At 42.3% G+C, this 18969-nt stretch overlaps 1 protein-coding gene across 1 annotated transcript in view; it reads right to left on the bottom strand.

Moving 5' to 3' along the window:
* Positions 1-2399: 2399 nt before the first annotated feature.
* vps13c (vacuolar protein sorting 13 homolog C) overlaps positions 2400-18969 on the bottom strand; it is a 58822-nt gene continuing 42252 nt past the window's right edge. The window contains exons 64-87 of the mRNA XM_084732332.1: positions 18589-18693; positions 18302-18457; positions 17545-17882; positions 17082-17208; positions 16354-16589; positions 15874-16018; positions 15588-15728; positions 15114-15195; positions 14681-14750; positions 14428-14539; positions 14156-14269; positions 13888-14018; positions 13657-13738; positions 13272-13385; positions 13062-13137; positions 12741-12904; positions 12484-12529; positions 11645-11768; positions 8883-8997; positions 5417-5508; positions 5180-5303; positions 3698-3778; positions 3458-3560; positions 2400-3409 (exon numbers count right to left, since the gene is read on the bottom strand). Of these exons, the coding sequence (XP_084588458.1) occupies positions 3459-3560; positions 3698-3778; positions 5180-5303; positions 5417-5508; positions 8883-8997; positions 11645-11768; positions 12484-12529; positions 12741-12904; positions 13062-13137; positions 13272-13385; positions 13657-13738; positions 13888-14018; positions 14156-14269; positions 14428-14539; positions 14681-14750; positions 15114-15195; positions 15588-15728; positions 15874-16018; positions 16354-16589; positions 17082-17208; positions 17545-17882; positions 18302-18457; positions 18589-18693 (2877 nt within the window). The 3' untranslated portion in view covers positions 2400-3409; position 3458. The remainder of the gene's footprint in view (positions 3410-3457; positions 3561-3697; positions 3779-5179; positions 5304-5416; positions 5509-8882; positions 8998-11644; positions 11769-12483; positions 12530-12740; positions 12905-13061; positions 13138-13271; positions 13386-13656; positions 13739-13887; positions 14019-14155; positions 14270-14427; positions 14540-14680; positions 14751-15113; positions 15196-15587; positions 15729-15873; positions 16019-16353; positions 16590-17081; positions 17209-17544; positions 17883-18301; positions 18458-18588; positions 18694-18969) is intronic.

Raw genomic sequence — 18969 nt, 5'->3', positions numbered from 1 at the left:
CTGCTTCCTCCTGTAATAACAGATGTTGGACAGATGTCTTCCTCTGTCATTAATGTCCCCACTCGTCATATTTTAGATTCATCCTCCATATTTAACTCGTTATGTGTTGAATGCTCAGGTGTGTCTCTGTGGACGTGGACACATGTCCCCACCGAAACTCTCTGAGTGTGGACACAAATCATCTTCACATGAAAACTCTTTCCACATGTTTGGACGTATTTTTCAAGTTGTTTTGTTGATCATTTCCTCCACTAATCAATTTGCTGTTTGGTCCATTAAATCATGAAAATGTTGATCTGCGTTTTCAAAAGTCGAAGATGACGTCTTCAAATGCAGCTCAGTGAACCAAAGACATTAATTGATTATTAAAATAGTTTTAATAACTTCAGACTTCATGTGGATCTGACTCCTGCAGGTGGCTGCAGACCCTCAGCTGACCTCTGAGAGGTCACATGATGAAGCAGGTGGAGGCGTTCAGGTACCTCAAACAGTCTTGATGTCTTCTTATACAGTTTGACTCGCAGCTGACCCGTCCTCCGTCCTCTCTCGTATCTCAGCTGACCCGTCCTCCGTCCTCTCTCGTATCTCAGGTGATGTTTCCTGCTGCTTATTTCCCATCATGCACTTCCTGCTGTTCATTTCCACACAGGACATTTGGGGTCACTTTCAGAGTTTCAGGTCAAAGACACAGAGCTGTTTTATTCATCAGAGGTATCACTCTGTTAGTTTCTGTGGGGTAGAAATGAATTATCTGGAAGTGTTGTCATAGCCAAAAGTGTGGCTGAGGTTCTGCCCAGAACCATTTAGAAGTGAAGAACCCTTTATGGTTCTAGTTATTGCTTTTATTAATCTGATTCTATTTGCAGCCGTGATCTCACTGTGAAACACAGCTGATGTTCCACCACAAGATTTACTTTGATGTCTTTATTTTTTTTTGTACTCTTCAATGCTGTGAAAATATATTTCAGGATCAAACTTCAGGCTGTTCAATGTTGGAACGAGTCGACAAAATGTTCCATGTTTTCATCTCACAGCGTCGTGAGCAGCCATTTTATTTTTGAAAGTGTCTGAGTCTCTTAATGTTGATTAAAATACACATTTTTAGATTATAATTCTTATTACTTTGATTTAGAAGGACTGCAGAGTCGACATGTTATGGTTGAGACACGTCTGATAGAAATATGAATGAATTTGTCTAAAAATATAAAGTTTACCAGAGTTTGAACAGTATTCCCGCCGTTTTTTTTAACCCAGGAAGTGAGACAGGGGTCCTCAGGGTATAGCTGACCCTTTTTATGCCTGATTATATCATCTGGGACAGAAATTTAAAAGGTCCAACATTTTCATAAACAATATATTTTAAAACAGATGATTATAACAGCACTTGTTTACAGCTGTGTTATCAGCAGGGATTGTTAGAAGTTGTAAATTCTTGTCTGTTTTCTGACACAGAGTTTAGAAATTAAAAACATTAAAGCAAAACATTTCAGAAATTACATATATTTCATAAATATAAATCTTTACAGAATACGAGTGTTGATATGAATATATTTTCAGGTTTTTTGGCCAGACATGATATTTATGTGCTTTTCTTCTTTTCTTTTTCCTCTCTTCTTTGGCTCTTTCATTTTCTTTTTTTAAAGTATTTTTGGGGGATTTTCTAGCCTTTATTTGACACAGACAGTCGAAGTGAAGACAGGAAAGAGTGGAACCGAACCTGCAGCCGCCACAGAGGACCACTGACCTGAGTACACGAGAAGAACTCGCTCGTTCTCATCCTCTGTTTCTTTTCTTCTTCTCTTGTTCTCTAATAAACTGATTTCTTCTTCATGTGTTGGTATTTCAGCTGTTTAATTTCCCCTCGCTCATCACAAACACATCAAACTGGTCACGTTACCACGACAACCTGCAGAAAAGTGACGAGTTATCACTTCCTGCCTTAGCTGTGCAGGAACAGGAAGTCGTCAACCTGTTGTCACGGAAACCATTAGTCAGAGAGAGTGTTTCCGTGGAGACAGGATGAGCAACGGGTTTAGCAGGTTTATCAGCTGACAGGAGTTAATTAATGTGAGAGAGGAGGCTGAGCCTTCATCATCATCATCAATTTAACCTGCTGGACCTTCAGCAGCGTCCTCAGGGAGGCGCCAGAAGAAGAGGACTGTGGGAGAATTACACTATAGACAGTTAATGTTTACATATATGCAGTATATATTTATATATATGCAGTAAAGCATCCATTCTTTTGAACAGATTCTGGAAGGATTATGAAGGATTTTCAGAGTAAAAGCAGCTCATTATAACATCAACAACACAAACACCATCTACAATTAATTAAACTCCAATCAGATCATCAATCAATCAATCAATAACAGCAGTCTGACTGTGATCACAGCCAACACTTTTAAATCGTTTTAGAAATTTATTAATCAACAGCAAACAAATACAGAGTTTTGGTTACAGCAAAGATTATCAAAATAAAAGACATTTGTCTGTATGTGACTCAGCAGGTCTGAACGTAAACACAACATTAATTTAATTATTGATTCTTCAGATGGTAAACAGTCAAACTAATTCATTGATCCATGAGAGAAAAAAACAGAAGTTTATTTTTCTTTCTTTTGTCCAAATTGAATTCTGATTCTTCAAACCAAATTATTCATTTCTAAATTAATTAATCTCAAAGTGTACTTTATTTTTATTATTTTATTTTCTTGTTGTTTTTTTCTTCTGAGTTCATCAGAAATGAATTATTCATGAGTTTATTTCTCACATCGATTGTTATCAGCATATTGATTATGATCAGTAACGGTTTAGTGCAGCATGATGCGTTTTGTTATGGCTTCATCTCCAAACAGTGCAGCCTGCAGGCGAACAGCAGGGACCAAAAAACCCACAAACCCTCAAAGTGCCAAAATAAAAGTATAAAAGAAAAAGTTCATGTTCATTTTTATAATAAGGACAAATAATGACTTTTAGTTTATTTTAACTTTTTTGTTTTTAGTTTTAGTTTTTTTTTCTTCTCAGGATTTTTAGTGACTTCCTGTTTCTTTCAGAATACAACTATCCCCACCCACACAACCCCCATGACAACAGGGTATTTACCCAGAATGCCTCACAGCATCATGACTACATGTACATTCAAAATAAGAGCTGAGTCAGCTGTTTGGACGGGTCACCTAATAAATCATATTGATCATCAATAATCACATAATAATAATAAAAAAAAGACCTTCACGAAATAAAAATCCAAATGAAGTGTCAATCAGACACCTCCTGCTGGTCTCCATGGAGACTCAGTGGAACCAGTAAAGCTATAAACTGGAAATGCTGGTTAGACTGGGTTCATGTTTCTGTGTAATAATATTTAAAGAGGGAGCCCAACATTTAAGAGATTTAGACAGGAAGTGACCTCACTGTGTGGATAGGAAGTGACCTCACTGTGTGGACAGGAAGTGACCTCACTGTTTGGTGTTGGGTTTGAGGAAGCGCTGTGACTTCTGTCTCACCATGCGGTGCTGCTGCTGAGCCACCTGAGCCTCTGATATGGATGCCTGCAGCTTCTGTAGGTAACCATGGTAACCAGGTGAGGGGGAGGAGCACAGAAACTTGACATAATGAACACACACACACACACACACACACACACACACACACACACACACACACACACACACACACACACACACACAGTGTGTACCTGAGCAATCCTCGAGTCTCTAAGTTGAAGGTTTCTCACCGACTCCTGAACGTCTCTCTTCAACTTCAACTTCTGCTGCTCCTGATAGACAGACAGACAGACAGACAGACAGGTCAGATAGAGAGACAGGTCAGAGACAGACAGACAGAGAGACAGACAGAGAGACAGGTCAGAGACAGACAGACAGACAGACAGACAGACAGGTCAGACAGAGAGACAGGTCAGAGACAGACAGAGAGACAGACAGACAGGTCAGAGACAGACAGACAGGTCAGAGACAGAGATGGTTTCTCAATGTCTTTTTAATGTGATTTTTCTGTCATTGTGTGTTACTGTGTGTTATTTGTGTGTTACTGTGTGTTACTGTGTGTTATCTGTGTGTTACTGTGTGTTATTTGTGTGTTACTGTGTGTTATTTGTGTGTTACTGTGTGTTATCTGTGTGTTATTTGTGTGTTTCTGTGTGTTATCTGTGTGTTACTGTGTGTTACTGTGTGTTATCTGTGTGTTACTGTGTGTTACTGTGTGTTACTGTGTGTTATCTGTGTGTTACTGTGTGTTATCTGTGTGTTACTGTGTGTTATTTGTGTGTTACTGTGTGTTATCTGTGTGTTATTTGTGTGTTACTGTGTGTTATCTGTGTGTTACTGTGTGTTATTTGTGTGTTACTGTGTGTTATTTGTGTGTTACTGTGTGTTATCTGTGTGTTATTTGTGTGTTACTGTGTGTTATTTGTGTGTTATCTGTGTGTTACTGTGTGTTACTGTGTGTTACTGTGTGTTATCTGTGTGTTACTGTGTGTTATCTGTGTGTTATTTGTGTGTTACTGTGTGTTATCTGTGTGTTACTGTGTGTTATTTGTGTGTTACTGTGTGTTACTGTGTGTTATCTGTGTGTTACTGTGTGTTATTTGTGTGTTACTGTGTGTTACTGTGTGTTATCTGTGTGTTACTGTGTGTTATTTGTGTGTTACTGTGTGTTATCTGTGTGTTATTTGTGTGTTACTGTGTGTTATCTGTGTGTTATTTGTGTGTTACTGTGTGTTATCTGTGTGTTACTGTGTGTTATTTGTGTGTTACTGTGTGTTACTGTGTGTTATCTGTGTGTTACTGTGTGTTATGTGTGTGTTACTGTGTGTTACTGTGTGTTATCTGTGTGTTACTGTGTGTTATTTGTGTGTTACTGTGTGTTACTGTGTGTTATTTGTGTGTTATTGGTGTGTTATTGTGTGTTATCTGTGTTATCTGTGTGTTATTTGTGTGTTACTGTGTGTTATCTGTGTGTTATTTGTGTGTTACTGTGTGTTATCTGTGTTATCTGTGTGTTATCTGTGTGTTATTTGTGTGTTATTGTGTGTTATCTGTGTTATCTGTGTGTTATTTGTGTGTTACTGTGTGTTATTTGTGTGTTACTGTGTGTTACTGTGTGTTATCTGTGTGTTATTTGTGTGTTACTGTGTGTTACTGTGTGTTATTTGTGGTACCTTGCAGTAGATGTTGAGTTCTGATCCGTTCACAGCTGGCGGTCGTGAGAAGTTCTCAAACAAACACTCCCACTCTCTGCTGAAGTGACCCACAAAGTCGATCTCCTTCACACACAGAACCCTCCTGAGACACAAACAATCAATCCATCCATCAATCAATCAATCATAAAACAACACACATTAAATAATAATGTTGAACAACATGGTGTGTGTGTCTGTGTGTCTCTGTGTGTGTACCTGTTGGTGACGATGATGGTGGTCTTTCTGTGTCCAGGATACTGACAGTGATCTCTGAACATTTCACCATCCAGCTGTTTGATCTCTGAACGCTGCACACACACACACACACACACACACACACACACACACACACACACACACACACACACACACACACACACACACACACACGTACGCACATATATGGATTTATATTTTGTTGCATTTATCTCTGATTGATTGATTGATTGACTCAGCCCCTCTGGAACATCAGCTGTAATTCTAATTAATTCAAACACTAATGGGTCATAAACACACACAGACAGATACAGACAGACAGACAGACAGATACAGACAGATACAGACAAACACACACAGACAGATACAGACAGACAGAGACAGACAGACAGACAGATACAGACAGATACAGACAAACACACAGACCGATACAGACAGACAAAGAGAGACAGACAGATACAGACAGACAAACAGAGACAGACAGACAGATACAGACAGACAGACAGATACAGACAGACAGACAGACAGATACAGACAGACAAACAGAGACAGACAGACAGATACAGATACAGACAGACAGATACAGACAGACAGATACAGACAGATACAGACAGACAAACAGAGACAGACAGACAGATACAGACAGACAAACACAGACAGATACAGACAGAGATAGATACAGACAGATACAGACAGACAGATACAGACATACAGACAGATAGATACAGACAGACAGACAGACAGACAGGCAGACAGAGATAGACAGATACAGACAGACACACAGTATTAACAGCATGTTTTTATTCGAGCTCAAGAACAGTAACCTGTCTCTGTCTGTCCGACAGATAATCACCAGCATGTCCACTGTCTCATGTGTCCATCTGTATCTGTCTCTCTGTCTCTAATTTTGTTTTATCTGTCTGTCATCTTTTGCCCCTCTGCCTTATGTCTCTTCATCTGTCTCTCCACCAGCATCTGTTTTCTGTCTTACCTGTCTGTATCTCTGTCTTTATTTGTTAGTCTCTTTCTTATCTGTATCTGTCTGTCTTTATCTGTTTGTCCTTTTTCATTTAATAAAACATTAACATCAGTGGTCCGTTACAAGGTTTAATAGACAAGAGTTTGATCTTTGAAATGATATTTTCCAGCAGAATTGAAAAGTAAAAATCAAAACCTCGAAATACATTTTTGGACTGATTTATGTTTTACCTGCTCCGACCCCACACCTGCCAATCCCCTCCCACCTTCACTACTCATCATTTCCTCATCAGTCCTGCAGTTACCTGTCCAGCCCCGCCTACTCTCACCTGTTTCAACTTTCCTCATCAGTCCTGCAGACACACACCTGCTCCCCCCAGAAGCAGCAGTCAGTTTCCAGTTCATCAAGCAGCTCATATTCTGCTGCTTTCAAGCCACTGTTACCTGTAACCTGTACCTGTAACCTGTAACCTGTACCTGTAACATGTACCCGTACCTGTAACCTGTACCTGTAACCTGTAACCTGTACCTGTATCTGAAATCTGTACCCATACCTGTACCTGTAACCTGTACCTGTACCTGTAACCTGTACCTGTATCTGAAATCTGTACCCATACCTGTACCTGTAACCTGTACCCGTATCTGTAACCTGCATCTGTACCCTGTACCCGTACCTGTAATCTGTACCCGTACCTGTAACCTGTACCTGTAACCTGTACCTGTAACCTGTACCTGTATCTGAAATCTGTACCCATACCCGTACCTGTAATCTGTACCCGTACCTGTAATCTGTACCCGTACCTGTAACCTGCACCTGTAACATGTACCCGTACCTGTAACCTGTAACCTGTACCTGTTACTGTACCTGTAACCTGCCCCTAAAACCTGCACCTGTCCCTGTAACCTGCAGCTTTACCTGTTACCTGTCTGCACCTGTTTCTGCCTCACTGTGGTTTGTCTGTGGATTCTTGTTTTTGCATTTTGTGAAAATAAAAACAGCATGCAGAACTCGCAGGAGGGAAAAGTGTGAATAAGGACAGAAGTTTTATTAAAGTTTACAGACGTCACACACTCTGTCACTGCTCAGCTGACAAACACACACACACATAGAGTTTAACACAAATACAGCAGAGAGGTCAGAGGTCATGCTGAGACACTGATGCATAATATCATCTCTTCATCACAAAGAAACCTGAATGATACAATAATATTAATAATAATAATATATATATATGTATATATGTTACAATATTCATAGATTAAAGTATAGTATCAATGCTGAAATGATAATATACAGGATGTGAACATGAATGAACATAGTTTATAGTCTTTAAAAGCACTTGAATGATAAAGTCGATCCACCCAAACCCTGTTTATTCCTCATCAGGCTGCATGTGGCACAAACACAAGAAGAAGAAAACAAAGAAGAAAACAAAGAAGAAGAAGCAGAAAGTGGTTAGAAGCAGAAATAAGAAGAATCCACAGAGATGTTTACTCACAGACTGATCTTTGTGTTAGAACATAACGGGCCTCCTACAACAGATCGGTTCTTCGTACGAGTGATTTACGAGAACTCGCCACATTCACTGATTTTCTCAGAAATTTTATTCGCCAAGAATATAATTCATGAGTGAACTTAAAAAATCATATGGGGAGAGTTGTGCTTTTGTTTTTTCTCTGTTGTAAACCCACTCTGAGTTTTTCACACATGAATGGATTTGTTTTCTTACACTTTCTTCATTAACACTGAACATTTTCTATTGTACATTGCTGATTCTCAATAAAAAGAAATACTTGATCATAAAAACATCATTATGTCTTCATTATCCTGTTTGACTGTGTTTCATTCTAACATGACTGTAAATTTACATATAGAGCCTAACATCATACATTAAACTGGTGATTATTTCACATACAGGTTTCTGTTGTGCAGAAGAAAATCCTCTTTGACAGCAGCAGTTATCAGAAGCTACAAGCATGTGTCGAATCTGACGTGACATTTTTCATACGAAGAGAAATTCAATATAAAAGAAAATGAGAATGTTCATGGATGAGGCCCATTGTTCTTAAAGTGAAACACAAACTGACAGTGCCTCGACACGCTGGCTATTAAAACCCTAATGCTGTACCCTGAATACTCTACCCTGAATACTCTACTCTGAATACTCTACCCTGAATACTCTACCCTGAATACTCTACCCTGAATACTCTACCCTGAATACTCTACCCTGAATACTCTACTCTGAATACTCTACCCTGAATACTCTACCCTGAATACTCTACCCTGACTTCTGTACCCTCAGATTTGATCCAGACTGTTGTTCCCTGAATACTGAATTCTGCACACCAACTGTCTTTTCTGTCTGATGACACTTGTGAATCCAGGTGATATTTTTCTGCTGTCAAACTGTTTTGAGTTCTGAGTTTTGATGATGAAAATCAAGAAAAGTCTTTTTGTGTTTCTCATAAATTTCAAAAGTGATCAAACCTGAAAGAGGTCGAAACCCTGCGACTCCGTCAGGTCATACGGTCGGATGATCCCGTCCTCCCTGATCAGACGCACCGGCCGCAGTTTGGTCACTTCCTCTGTCGACTCAGCCACTCTGACATCACAACACACACACACACACACACACACACACACCTCTGTGTTAAAAAAGGTACATCGGTTGACATCATTGTAAATGTGCCAGTTTTAGCCTTTCAACCGTCGTCCCTCAGCCAGATGTTAAATTAGTAAAAGTTTCCAGCCCACCTCCACCTGAGTGTCAGGAAATGATTCAGATTCAGTTGTGTACCCACCAATCATATCAGAGTCGAGGTTGAAACAGACGGTCACTGAGCCTCTGTTAACTTCACACGATGTGATTAAAGTGAAACATGAAGAAGCCGATCAGAAACATTTGTTTGGTGACACAGGTGAGTTTTAAAGAAGCTCCTCAGGGTTCAGCAGGGGAACTGATTCACTTCAAGTTAATAAAGAAAAACCTGAATTCATTCAGGGAGAAGCAGCTTCATGTTCAGTGCACAAGATGCTGAGATGCTTCTGTCAGCTGATGATATCTCACCTTTCATGACCTCTACAGTGACAGCATGAAATAACAACGTTCAACAGGTTATCATGAACTGACTGATGTGTCACATGACAGATGGATCCTCCATACAGAGGAGGAGGAGGATGAAGGTCACTGAGGCAGCTGGGATACGTTTTAGGAACAGAAGCAGGTTGTTGCGGCAACAGATTTACTAAAATATAAATCTTGAAATGTATTTTTCATTTGTGTCAGCTCATTAAATGATGATAACACACTGATTATATCAACACAGAAATCATAAATAAAATGTAAATTACATGTATTTACTGGTAATTAAACATATTTTCAGATGTATTCACGTACACCTCGGTGTATTTGTTAAATATACACACATGTATTTAGTAGTTTTTGTGCAAAACACAGTTCCAAAAAGTTCAAAAAACAAACAAACAAACAAATAAAAACAGAATGCAATGATTTGCAAATCCTTTTCGACCTATAATCAATCACTCAATCAACACCGAATATATTTAATGTTCAAACTGATAAACTTTATAGTTTTTAGAAAATATCCAGTCATTGTGTTTGACAGGATCGTGTTTCTCACTGTGATACATCAGCTTTTCTTTTGTCAGTGTTTGTGAACTGAGTAACAGACCTAACGAGATGAAAATTACGTAAATTACAAAAATTACGTAACAAGATGAAATAATCAGGGACGTCTCTAAAGAAGACATCAGTGATGGCAGCATATGTCTCTCTGAATCCGTCCATACCATCACAGCTGCTGTCAGTGCTGGGGACAATCTGGATGGTCCTTTTCGTCTTCAGCCCGGAGGACACGACGTCCATGATTAGTGAAAACAGTCTGAGATGTGGACTCGTCAGACACTTTTCCTCTTTTTTGAAACATGCTGCAGGCATCAAACTCAGAATGAGTTTATATTTACAAAAACAATAAAGTTTATCAGTTTGAACATCAAATATCTTTGTGGTGTTTTCAACTGAATACAAATCAAATCATTGAATTCTGTTTTTATTTACATCTCAATGTTTTTGGATTCTGTGTTTGTAGTATTTACAAATATTTAATCTGATCCTGCTTTCAGCAAACCTCTATGGGAGTTCCAAACAAACAAACAAACAAACAAACAAACAAACAAACAAACAAACAAATTCTGCAGCTGTTAGTATTTCTCTGAATCATCATGTTAACCAGAAAGTTGCCAAACTCAGCCTGGCAGAACCATGTGATCATTCAGCCAGCCAATCCCTGAGGAGAGAACAGGTGACACTGGAATTATGTTTAAAAAAAAAGTATAAATATAAAAATAAAGTTCCAGGCAGACGCATCATAGCGAGCAGCATGCACGGTCACATGACGGCTTCTTGTGCCTGTTTTATGTTGTCTGTGATGTCATGCTGCGTCCGCGTCATATCTTTTTAAACTGTGTGTGTGTGTGTGTGTGTGTGTGTGTGTGTGTGTGTGTGTGTGTGTGTGTGTGTGTGTGTGAAAAACCGATGACATTGGCGCCTGACGGTGATTCAGAGTCTGGGAAATTGTCTGAGTGGTGACTCCTCCTCAAGGGTGTGGCCTCTTGACTCATGATGCTGCAGCAAGCTGAGGGGCGTGGCTTACAGAGGGGCGGGGCTACTAGCAGTGTTAGAGTGACAATGTGAGCATGAACCAGTTTCACGGTGGATGAAGTTTGCATTTGTGACACGATGCAGCAACTTACCGTCCGTCTGCTGCAGGACGACAACAACAACATGCAAAAAATACACGAGAGCTGCACGCTGAAGCTCAACTCCTCGTCTCACTCGTCTGATCCGGACTAAAGAACTCAACTTTTTAATCTTTTCAAACAGAAACTCTGTGCGGTGCACCGACTGACTGACCGAGTGATGAAGGAGCTCAGCTTTAACGTGTTCGATGTGAAATACTCACACATGAGAACAACAAGAAAAAGAAAGAAAAACTCCAGGAAACATCAACACGAGACAGAAAACAAAAGCAGAAAATGTGAAATTAGTGAGCAGACAAGAAGAAGAACAGAGGAGAAACAAACACGTTGTGAAGCCACAGACAGAAAAACAACAGACAGGAAGTTCTTCACTGAGCCAAATACAAAGTACAAGTAAAGAAACTGACACAGAAACCGTCTGAGAACATAAAAACACGAGAATCTGAAGGGTGAAGTGAAGAGTGGCGTACCTCTGGATGCCCTGGAAGGTGCTGCTCGCCATGTCCACGATGCCGCCCGTCGGCCGAGCCACCACGCCCACCAAACCTTTCCCAATGCCCTTAAAGAAACCTGCCGCTCCTTCTTTCTTTGCTCCTGCAAACACATGAAGGGCAGAGATCAAATACACCTCAGATCTGTTCAGAAGAGTCGCTCACAGATTAAAGATGCATCAATCGATCATAAATTGATCCTGGTGAACTTTTAATTTTCATTTATAGACAAATCGAGCAAAGTATTGGAAGTTAACAGGCCGCCATTGCTGCGGTGGCGTCTCCCTACAGTACGGGAACTGTCAGCTGTTTACAAAGTTTAAAAAGTTTACACATTTCTACTTTTACACTTATTTTTACGAAACTAGACTTTTGACAGCAACGTCCAGGAAGTCTGTAGGAACCCGTTCAGCTCAGCTGCTCCAACAGTCACATAAAGCAGTTTTCAGATTCGTCCATAGAAACCTGATACTTTGATGAATAATGTCTCATCTTTGTTTAATCTCCTCAGATCCAGATCCAGATCCAGATCCAGGGTGTTTCCAGTGCTGCTTACAGACTGAACAGTTCTTCTTCTATGTCAGGTCGTCACTATCCATCATCGGTTTCATTACAGAACGTGGATGTGACAGGATACCAGAGGTCCAAGGTCAGATTCATGGCACGGTTCATCGTCCAACCATCATTAATATTGTTAATTCTAATAACTGCAATGACTGAATGTGCTCAATAAATAAATAAATAAACTCTATAAAGAAATCATTGATATGATGAAGTCATGTTTCTGAGAGATGGAGACAGTAAATCTGAACACTTACCCTCCACAGGTTTGGTGACGATGCCTGTGACTCCGCCCACGACACCCTGCAGAGACACCAGCTGTCACTGACCTTCACCTACTGACTCAGATCAGCTGATACACTGCGTTCACATCAACGTTAATAAACAGGTCAGGGTTAGGGGTTGGTCGGGGTTAGTCTGGGTTAGTCTGGGTTAGTCTGGGTTAGGGGTTAGTCAGGGTTAGTCTGGTTTACGGTCGGGGGGGGGGGGGGGGGGGGTGTTTCTGTCTGTTTACCTTCAGCAGTCCTTTTCCTCCTTTAGCCAGACTCTCTCCGAAGTCTTTGGGGGGTCGGTTCATCTCCTCTCTGCGTTTCTGTTGGTACTCTTTATCCATCGTGATGGCTGCCAGACCTTTACCCACCGAGCCCGTGATCCTGGACACCATACCTGCGGCACCACCTGCAGGACAACAGTCAGCTGATAATACAGAGCTCCAACTGTCATGTGATCAGACATTAAAGGAGTGATTGATCATGTGACATCACGCTCATGATGGACAGCAGAACCACACATTCCTCTTCCACCCACAGCTCCGTGGTACATTGATGGTTCTTACCAACTGTGTGCCCCAGAAGACTCCGGACTCCGATCACAAAACCTTCAGCGAACTCCTCTGGACCCTGAACCGCCCCCTGGAGAAAACACAGCACTCAGCTTCAGATGATTCATCAGTTATTCTGATTTAAATCATTTACATGATGTACAAATACGCTCGAGCTCGTCTACAATCACAATCAAATCAAACTGAAATTAAATGTTGTGGTACCTGGAAAGGTTCATAGAAGAAGGCCTCCACACCCTCAGACAGACCTCGGATCAGTCCAAATGGGTTTCCCAGGACATCCAGACCCAGAACCAGAACATACATCTGCTTCAGGAACTGCAGCCGCAAACAACATCATGTTCTCACATCAGACATGTTTCAGCTTTAAAATGAAGCTGCTGGAGGGTTTGGATTTGTCAGTTTGACTGCCAAACCGATGATGTTCCTCCTCTGATCGTTTTATCACAGCAGTTTTTAGAGACAAGAAGAGGAAAAGGACTGAACACAAATCATAGAGCAAAGAAAGTCTGACAACCACTGAGCCTGATCCAGCACAGAAAAGGAAGTGAGGAAGACTTTTGGATGAAGGCTTACGATGACCCGATACCTGTTCAGTGTAGTGTCGGACCACCGCCCACATCAGCGTCTCTCTGCGGTAAAACTGGTACTTCACCTCGAAGAAGGCCAGTCTGATGGAGACACAGAGGACAGGAGAGGTTAAGTCAGTTTGTGGGACACATCTGGATGTGATGACACAGCAGCTCTGCGGTGTCTTTACGGCCCAGAATGCATCTGTCCTCATTAAAAACATCACTGTGAGCAGTAGGTGGAGTCTCACTTAAAGATGAGGTCGTCAACGTCGGTCAGCGTGGCTCCGATACTTTTCAGCAGCAGGTTGAACGACTGAATGGCCGCCGTCTCCTGAGCCGCGTCCTCACCGCTGGAGCCCAGAGACAGACTGAGATGGAGCTGAAATATAAAATATTAATATATATTAATCATCAAACTCAAACAAAAAACAAACTGTGTGTGTGTGTGTGTGTGTGTGTGTGTGTGTGTGTGTGTGCGTGTGTGTGTGTGTGTGTGTGTGTGTCCTGTGTCCTCACCTTGATGGGTGAGATGTGGAAATGTTCAAAGAAGCTGAGTCCTGACGGGTCAGTGAGCGACGCCTCCATCAGCTCAGCCTGCAGCGCCTGCAGATCTCTATCGATGAGCTGCGACTAAAACACACACACACACACACACACACACACACACACACACACACACACACACACACACACAGCAGACATTATAATACTGATACTCATACTGCTCCGTTAACCGTGTGTGTGCTGTTTCTGTGTCGGGGAGCTGAACCGTCAGTCTTTCTCTCTACCTTCTGTTTGTCAGCCTGCGGGTCGGCAGCAGGTGTGAACAGAGCCAAGATGGCTCCCAGGAAACCCTGATCAATCTTCACCGCCATCTCCTGAACCAGAGCCATGAAGTACCTGAAGTACACGAAGACATGGAGTCCATCAGTCACATGACAGGGACAAATACTCACATGTGAGTAACAGCAGCATCAGCCAATCAGAACACACCAATTTCCTTTAACCTGTTCTATGAATGTTGAGCAGGTTGTTACTCACTTGAACTGCATGACGCTGCTGTGCTGGTTGAACCTGGTGATGACGGACACGTCGATGAACGGCTTCGGCTCTGTGGAGGCACAACAGATCAAACTGAATCAAACTCGTCTTCATCATTAACCTTTTGTGCTTTTAACGGCACTGAAACCTGATGGTGCTACAAAGGATCCACAGTAAACAACGTCTGTTGTTCTGCTCTGATGATGTTAATCAGTTCCTGCTTTAATTCAAAATAAAAGCATGTGGACAAACTGGCAGGTTTTTACTGTAAGACAAGAAGTGTTTGACACTGTGGTGAGGTGTCATCTACTCAATAATGTTGTTTTCGGTAGATTTTGGACACAGTAACAGTAAATCTTATCAATGGCGAGGAGCCTCCACAGGTGAACAGGTGTGATTAAAGATGGAGAAGCAGGTAAATAAGGTGACCCACCTGAGTCCAGAGCGATGGACTTTGGAGGAGGAACAGGATGGAAGACGATGGGGAAGATCGCACCTGTCAGCTGGTTATCCACCTGTGTACAGGGACCAGGTGAGTCACACAGGTGAGCATGTTTCTGTGTGTGTTCAGGTGTGTGTGTGTGTGTTTTACAGTGGCTGACTGAGCAGGTTGCCATCAGAACAACCGCGGATCTTCAGTCAACAAAGGAACTTTATTAACAAAAGATTTTGATGGAGGTCTTCTTCATTTGGCTTTCAAAAACAACAACAAAAAATAATCAATAATTGATTGGTATTCTTTCTGTGATTTGCAGTTGAACTGTTGATGCAGCAGTGTAACCATATCTCATATTTAACCATTTCACGAAACATGTCAGAGTACAGCCGTTCCCAAGTTAACCGTGACCATCAGTCAGTGTGTGTTGCAGCACAAACAGTGTGTGTTCAGGTGTTCAGGTGTGTTTACCTGTAACCAGTGCAGCTGGGCCCTCAGGCTCCGCTGATGCAGCGACTGTTTGAACTCCACCTGGATCCCAGACAGGAAGTTCCTCCTCACCTGGCAGGCAAACGGCTGCCGCATCATCATGGTGGCTCCACTGAGGTTCACCTGACAACCAGTGACACGATCACACATTCTCACTGGACAAATACCTGAAGTCTGTGCAGTTGCACCATCACCCAGTGTGTGTGTGTGTGTGTGTGTGTGTGTGTGTGTGTGTGTGTGTGTGTGTGTGTGTGTGTTGACCTCTGACCTCCAGGTTGGTCTCCAGTCTGACCCAGCCTCCCTCGGTTTTCCCGCTCAGCTGACTCTGGTAGGTTTTCTCCAGCAGGTTGATGTTCTTCTGACTGAACGGCTTCCAACGATTCTTTGGCTTCATCTCCCAAACCACACCTGAGCTGTAACACACACACACACACACACACACACACACACACACACACACACACACACACACACACACACACACACACACACACGCACACACACACGCACAAACACACACACACACATACCTGAGCTGTAATACAAATTACATGTGCAGTTTACCTCATTGTCCTTTAACTACCTCAACTTTACCTGTTGACGTGTTTACATGCGGATGTGTTTACTTGTTGATGTGTTTACTTGTTGACGTGTTTACCTGTTGATGTTTACCTGTTGATGTGTTTACCTGTTGATGTTTACCTGTTGATGTGTTTACCTGTTGATGTTTACCTGCTGATTTGCTTACCTGGTGATGCCGATATAAGCGATCTCCTGCCTGCTCTTGTTGTTGATCAGTGACAGTCCGAGGTTTTGCAGCGACACCTTCACCTCCTGCTGGAACTGTTCGAGCTCCTCGGCCTGCCGAGCCTTCGTCACCACGGCGACATCCTCTGTGAACAGCAGCACCCGCTGGCGTCCATCCAGGAAGGACACCCAGTGGACCTGAGACAGGCTGTCGTAGGAGAACTGGCCCACCTCGTCCTGAACCAAAGACCAGAGCCAGACGGACTGTCAGAGGACAACTGAGAGATTCTTTGAAGTTCCACAAAATGCTGAAGCTGCCGACTTACTGTGATGATGATTCTCAGAAAAACTGAGAAGCACAAAGTAAAATTATGAATCACAAACCAAAAATAACCACAAACCAACAGATGGACTGAAGCTGTAATTTAGTTTAAATCACTTTTCTCAGTAAGTCACATGAAGCTCTGTGGCATATTTCAGGCATGACTGTAATTTATGTTGTAGTTATTGTTGTAGTTTGGTTGTAGTTTTTTTGTTGTAGTTATTGTGTTGTTTGTAGTTTTGTTTGCAGTTTTTGTTGGATTTTTTTGTTGCACTTTTGGTTGTAGTTTCTGTTGCAGTTCTGTTGGTAGTTTTGGTTGCAGTTTTTGCTGTAGTTACTGTTGGTTTGTGATTCCACATTTCTTTGTGTCTTTAGTAAAGGACTAAATTAACCCCGCAGTGTCAGACCTTCAGCAGGTCCAGCTCTCCAGAATGTTCCATGCAGCTCCAGCTGAGCGTTCGGGTTCCCGCTGGATCATCCCACGCAAACCGTCGAGCCTCGCCAGGTTTCAGCTCGTGAACCACCTCCGAGCCACTGAGTCAGAGAGGGGGGGGTCAGAGGGGGTCATTAGGCTTAAAATGAACTACAAAAGAAAAAACGATTTTATACAAACAAAAAACCTGCACTCTAATTTATTATTTGAAAAAGGACATTATTCATGATGAATACATCCATAAGATTTAAACTTAAACAGCAACCTGCCATCAAAACAGCAGAAGAGAAGAGGTGTGTGTGTGTGTGTGTGTGTGTGTGTGTGTATGTGTGTGTGTGTGTGTGTGTGTGTGTGTGTGTGTGTGTGTGTGTGTGTGTGTATGTGTGTGTGTGTGTGTGTGTGTGTGTGTGTGTGTGTGTGTGTGTGTGTGTGTTGACCTCTGTCGGTAGCTGATGGTGACCCAGGGTGTGTGGTTGAGCAGCAGAGCTGGAGCTGCTCCTTCATAATAATCACTGAAGCTGATGATGGTGGACAGGGTGGACATGTTGACGTCCACGATGATCCCACCACACTGAAAACACACGCACACACGTTTAACGTACTGAAGTGTAAAAGGGGCTGCTGTGATTGGTTGAGCAGAGACACTGACCATGTCCAAACTCAGCAGGGTGCCGTTGTCCTGACGGTTAAAGAAGAAGAACTTGGAGGTGGATTCAGACCCAACCACACGGACGCACAACTTCCCTGACGTGTTCTCGGGCCACAGAGGGAGACACTGCAACACAAATACAACACATTAACAACATTAGAACGACACATTAACAACAGAACGACACTCGATGGGACAGATGCAGACTGGCGGTTCGGCCTGTTTGTTCCACACTGAGCAGAAACATGAAGCTGACTGAGTCGCTCCATCATTTACCAGAGAGGAGGAGCTCCACCTGCTGGTCAGACGTGTCAACAACACACATCAACACTACATTACCCATGAGCTTCAGTGGCTGTTTCAGTATGCAGGTGCCTCTTTTGTACCACAACTGTTTAACTGACCCAAAATCTCAGAGTTCATTGGATCAAAACTCAAAAAGTTCTCCAGAGAGTAATGAACCCTCGAACTTCAGCCAGACGGCAACGCCCTCTGAGGCTCTCTGACTGGACGGGTCACTGTCTAATGGACAAACAAATATTCACCTCTGTGGAGGCGATGTAGTGCCACCTGGTGGACGCCTGGTTGGTGACCTCTCCCACCTCCAGCTCATATGACGACTTGTTGACCAGCATGTAGAACGGACTCATGGTGACGATCCTGGTCAGGTTAAAGCTGCTCATCTGGATACTGACGCCCACCTGGACACACAGATGCCAGGTGAGAGGACAAGAACTACTTTTAAAATAGTTTTACAAATGCAGGGATGTAAAATGTCCTCAGAGTTCAGGTTTAAGAACTCAACAGAGACACTGAGTGAGATTTGTGTTACCAGGAAGTCCATGTTGTTGGCGGGACAGCGAACGCAGCCGTAACTTCCCACCGTGTCCAAAGAGAAGCCGTCAGACCAGGAGCTGGTGGAGACGCACAGCTGGAGCTGAAACACACGAGGACAAGACGAGTCAGAACATCAGTCTGAACCAGCGCTGATAGCAAAACTGATGGTCACCTGACTGCACTGGGACCAATCATCTCCGACATCACAACGTGTCTGCAGATGTTCTCAGGACAGATAAAACACCAAAAAAGTTTGGTTTGTCTAAACACAAAAACACTGTTCTAATCCTGAACTAACACAAACTCTCAGTCTGACTGGACCCAAAACAAATCTGAGCAAAAACACAAAATTCAGCTAAAAACCTCAAAATGTGCA

This window comes from Lutjanus erythropterus, chromosome 1 (assembly GCF_056507025.1).
Source record: "Lutjanus erythropterus isolate fLutEry1 chromosome 1, fLutEry1.hap2, whole genome shotgun sequence".
Lineage (NCBI taxonomy): Eukaryota > Metazoa > Chordata > Actinopteri > Lutjaniformes > Lutjanidae > Lutjanus > Lutjanus erythropterus.
Note: the sequence above shows the minus strand (reverse complement) of the source record. Positions and strands in the feature narration are given on the sequence as shown.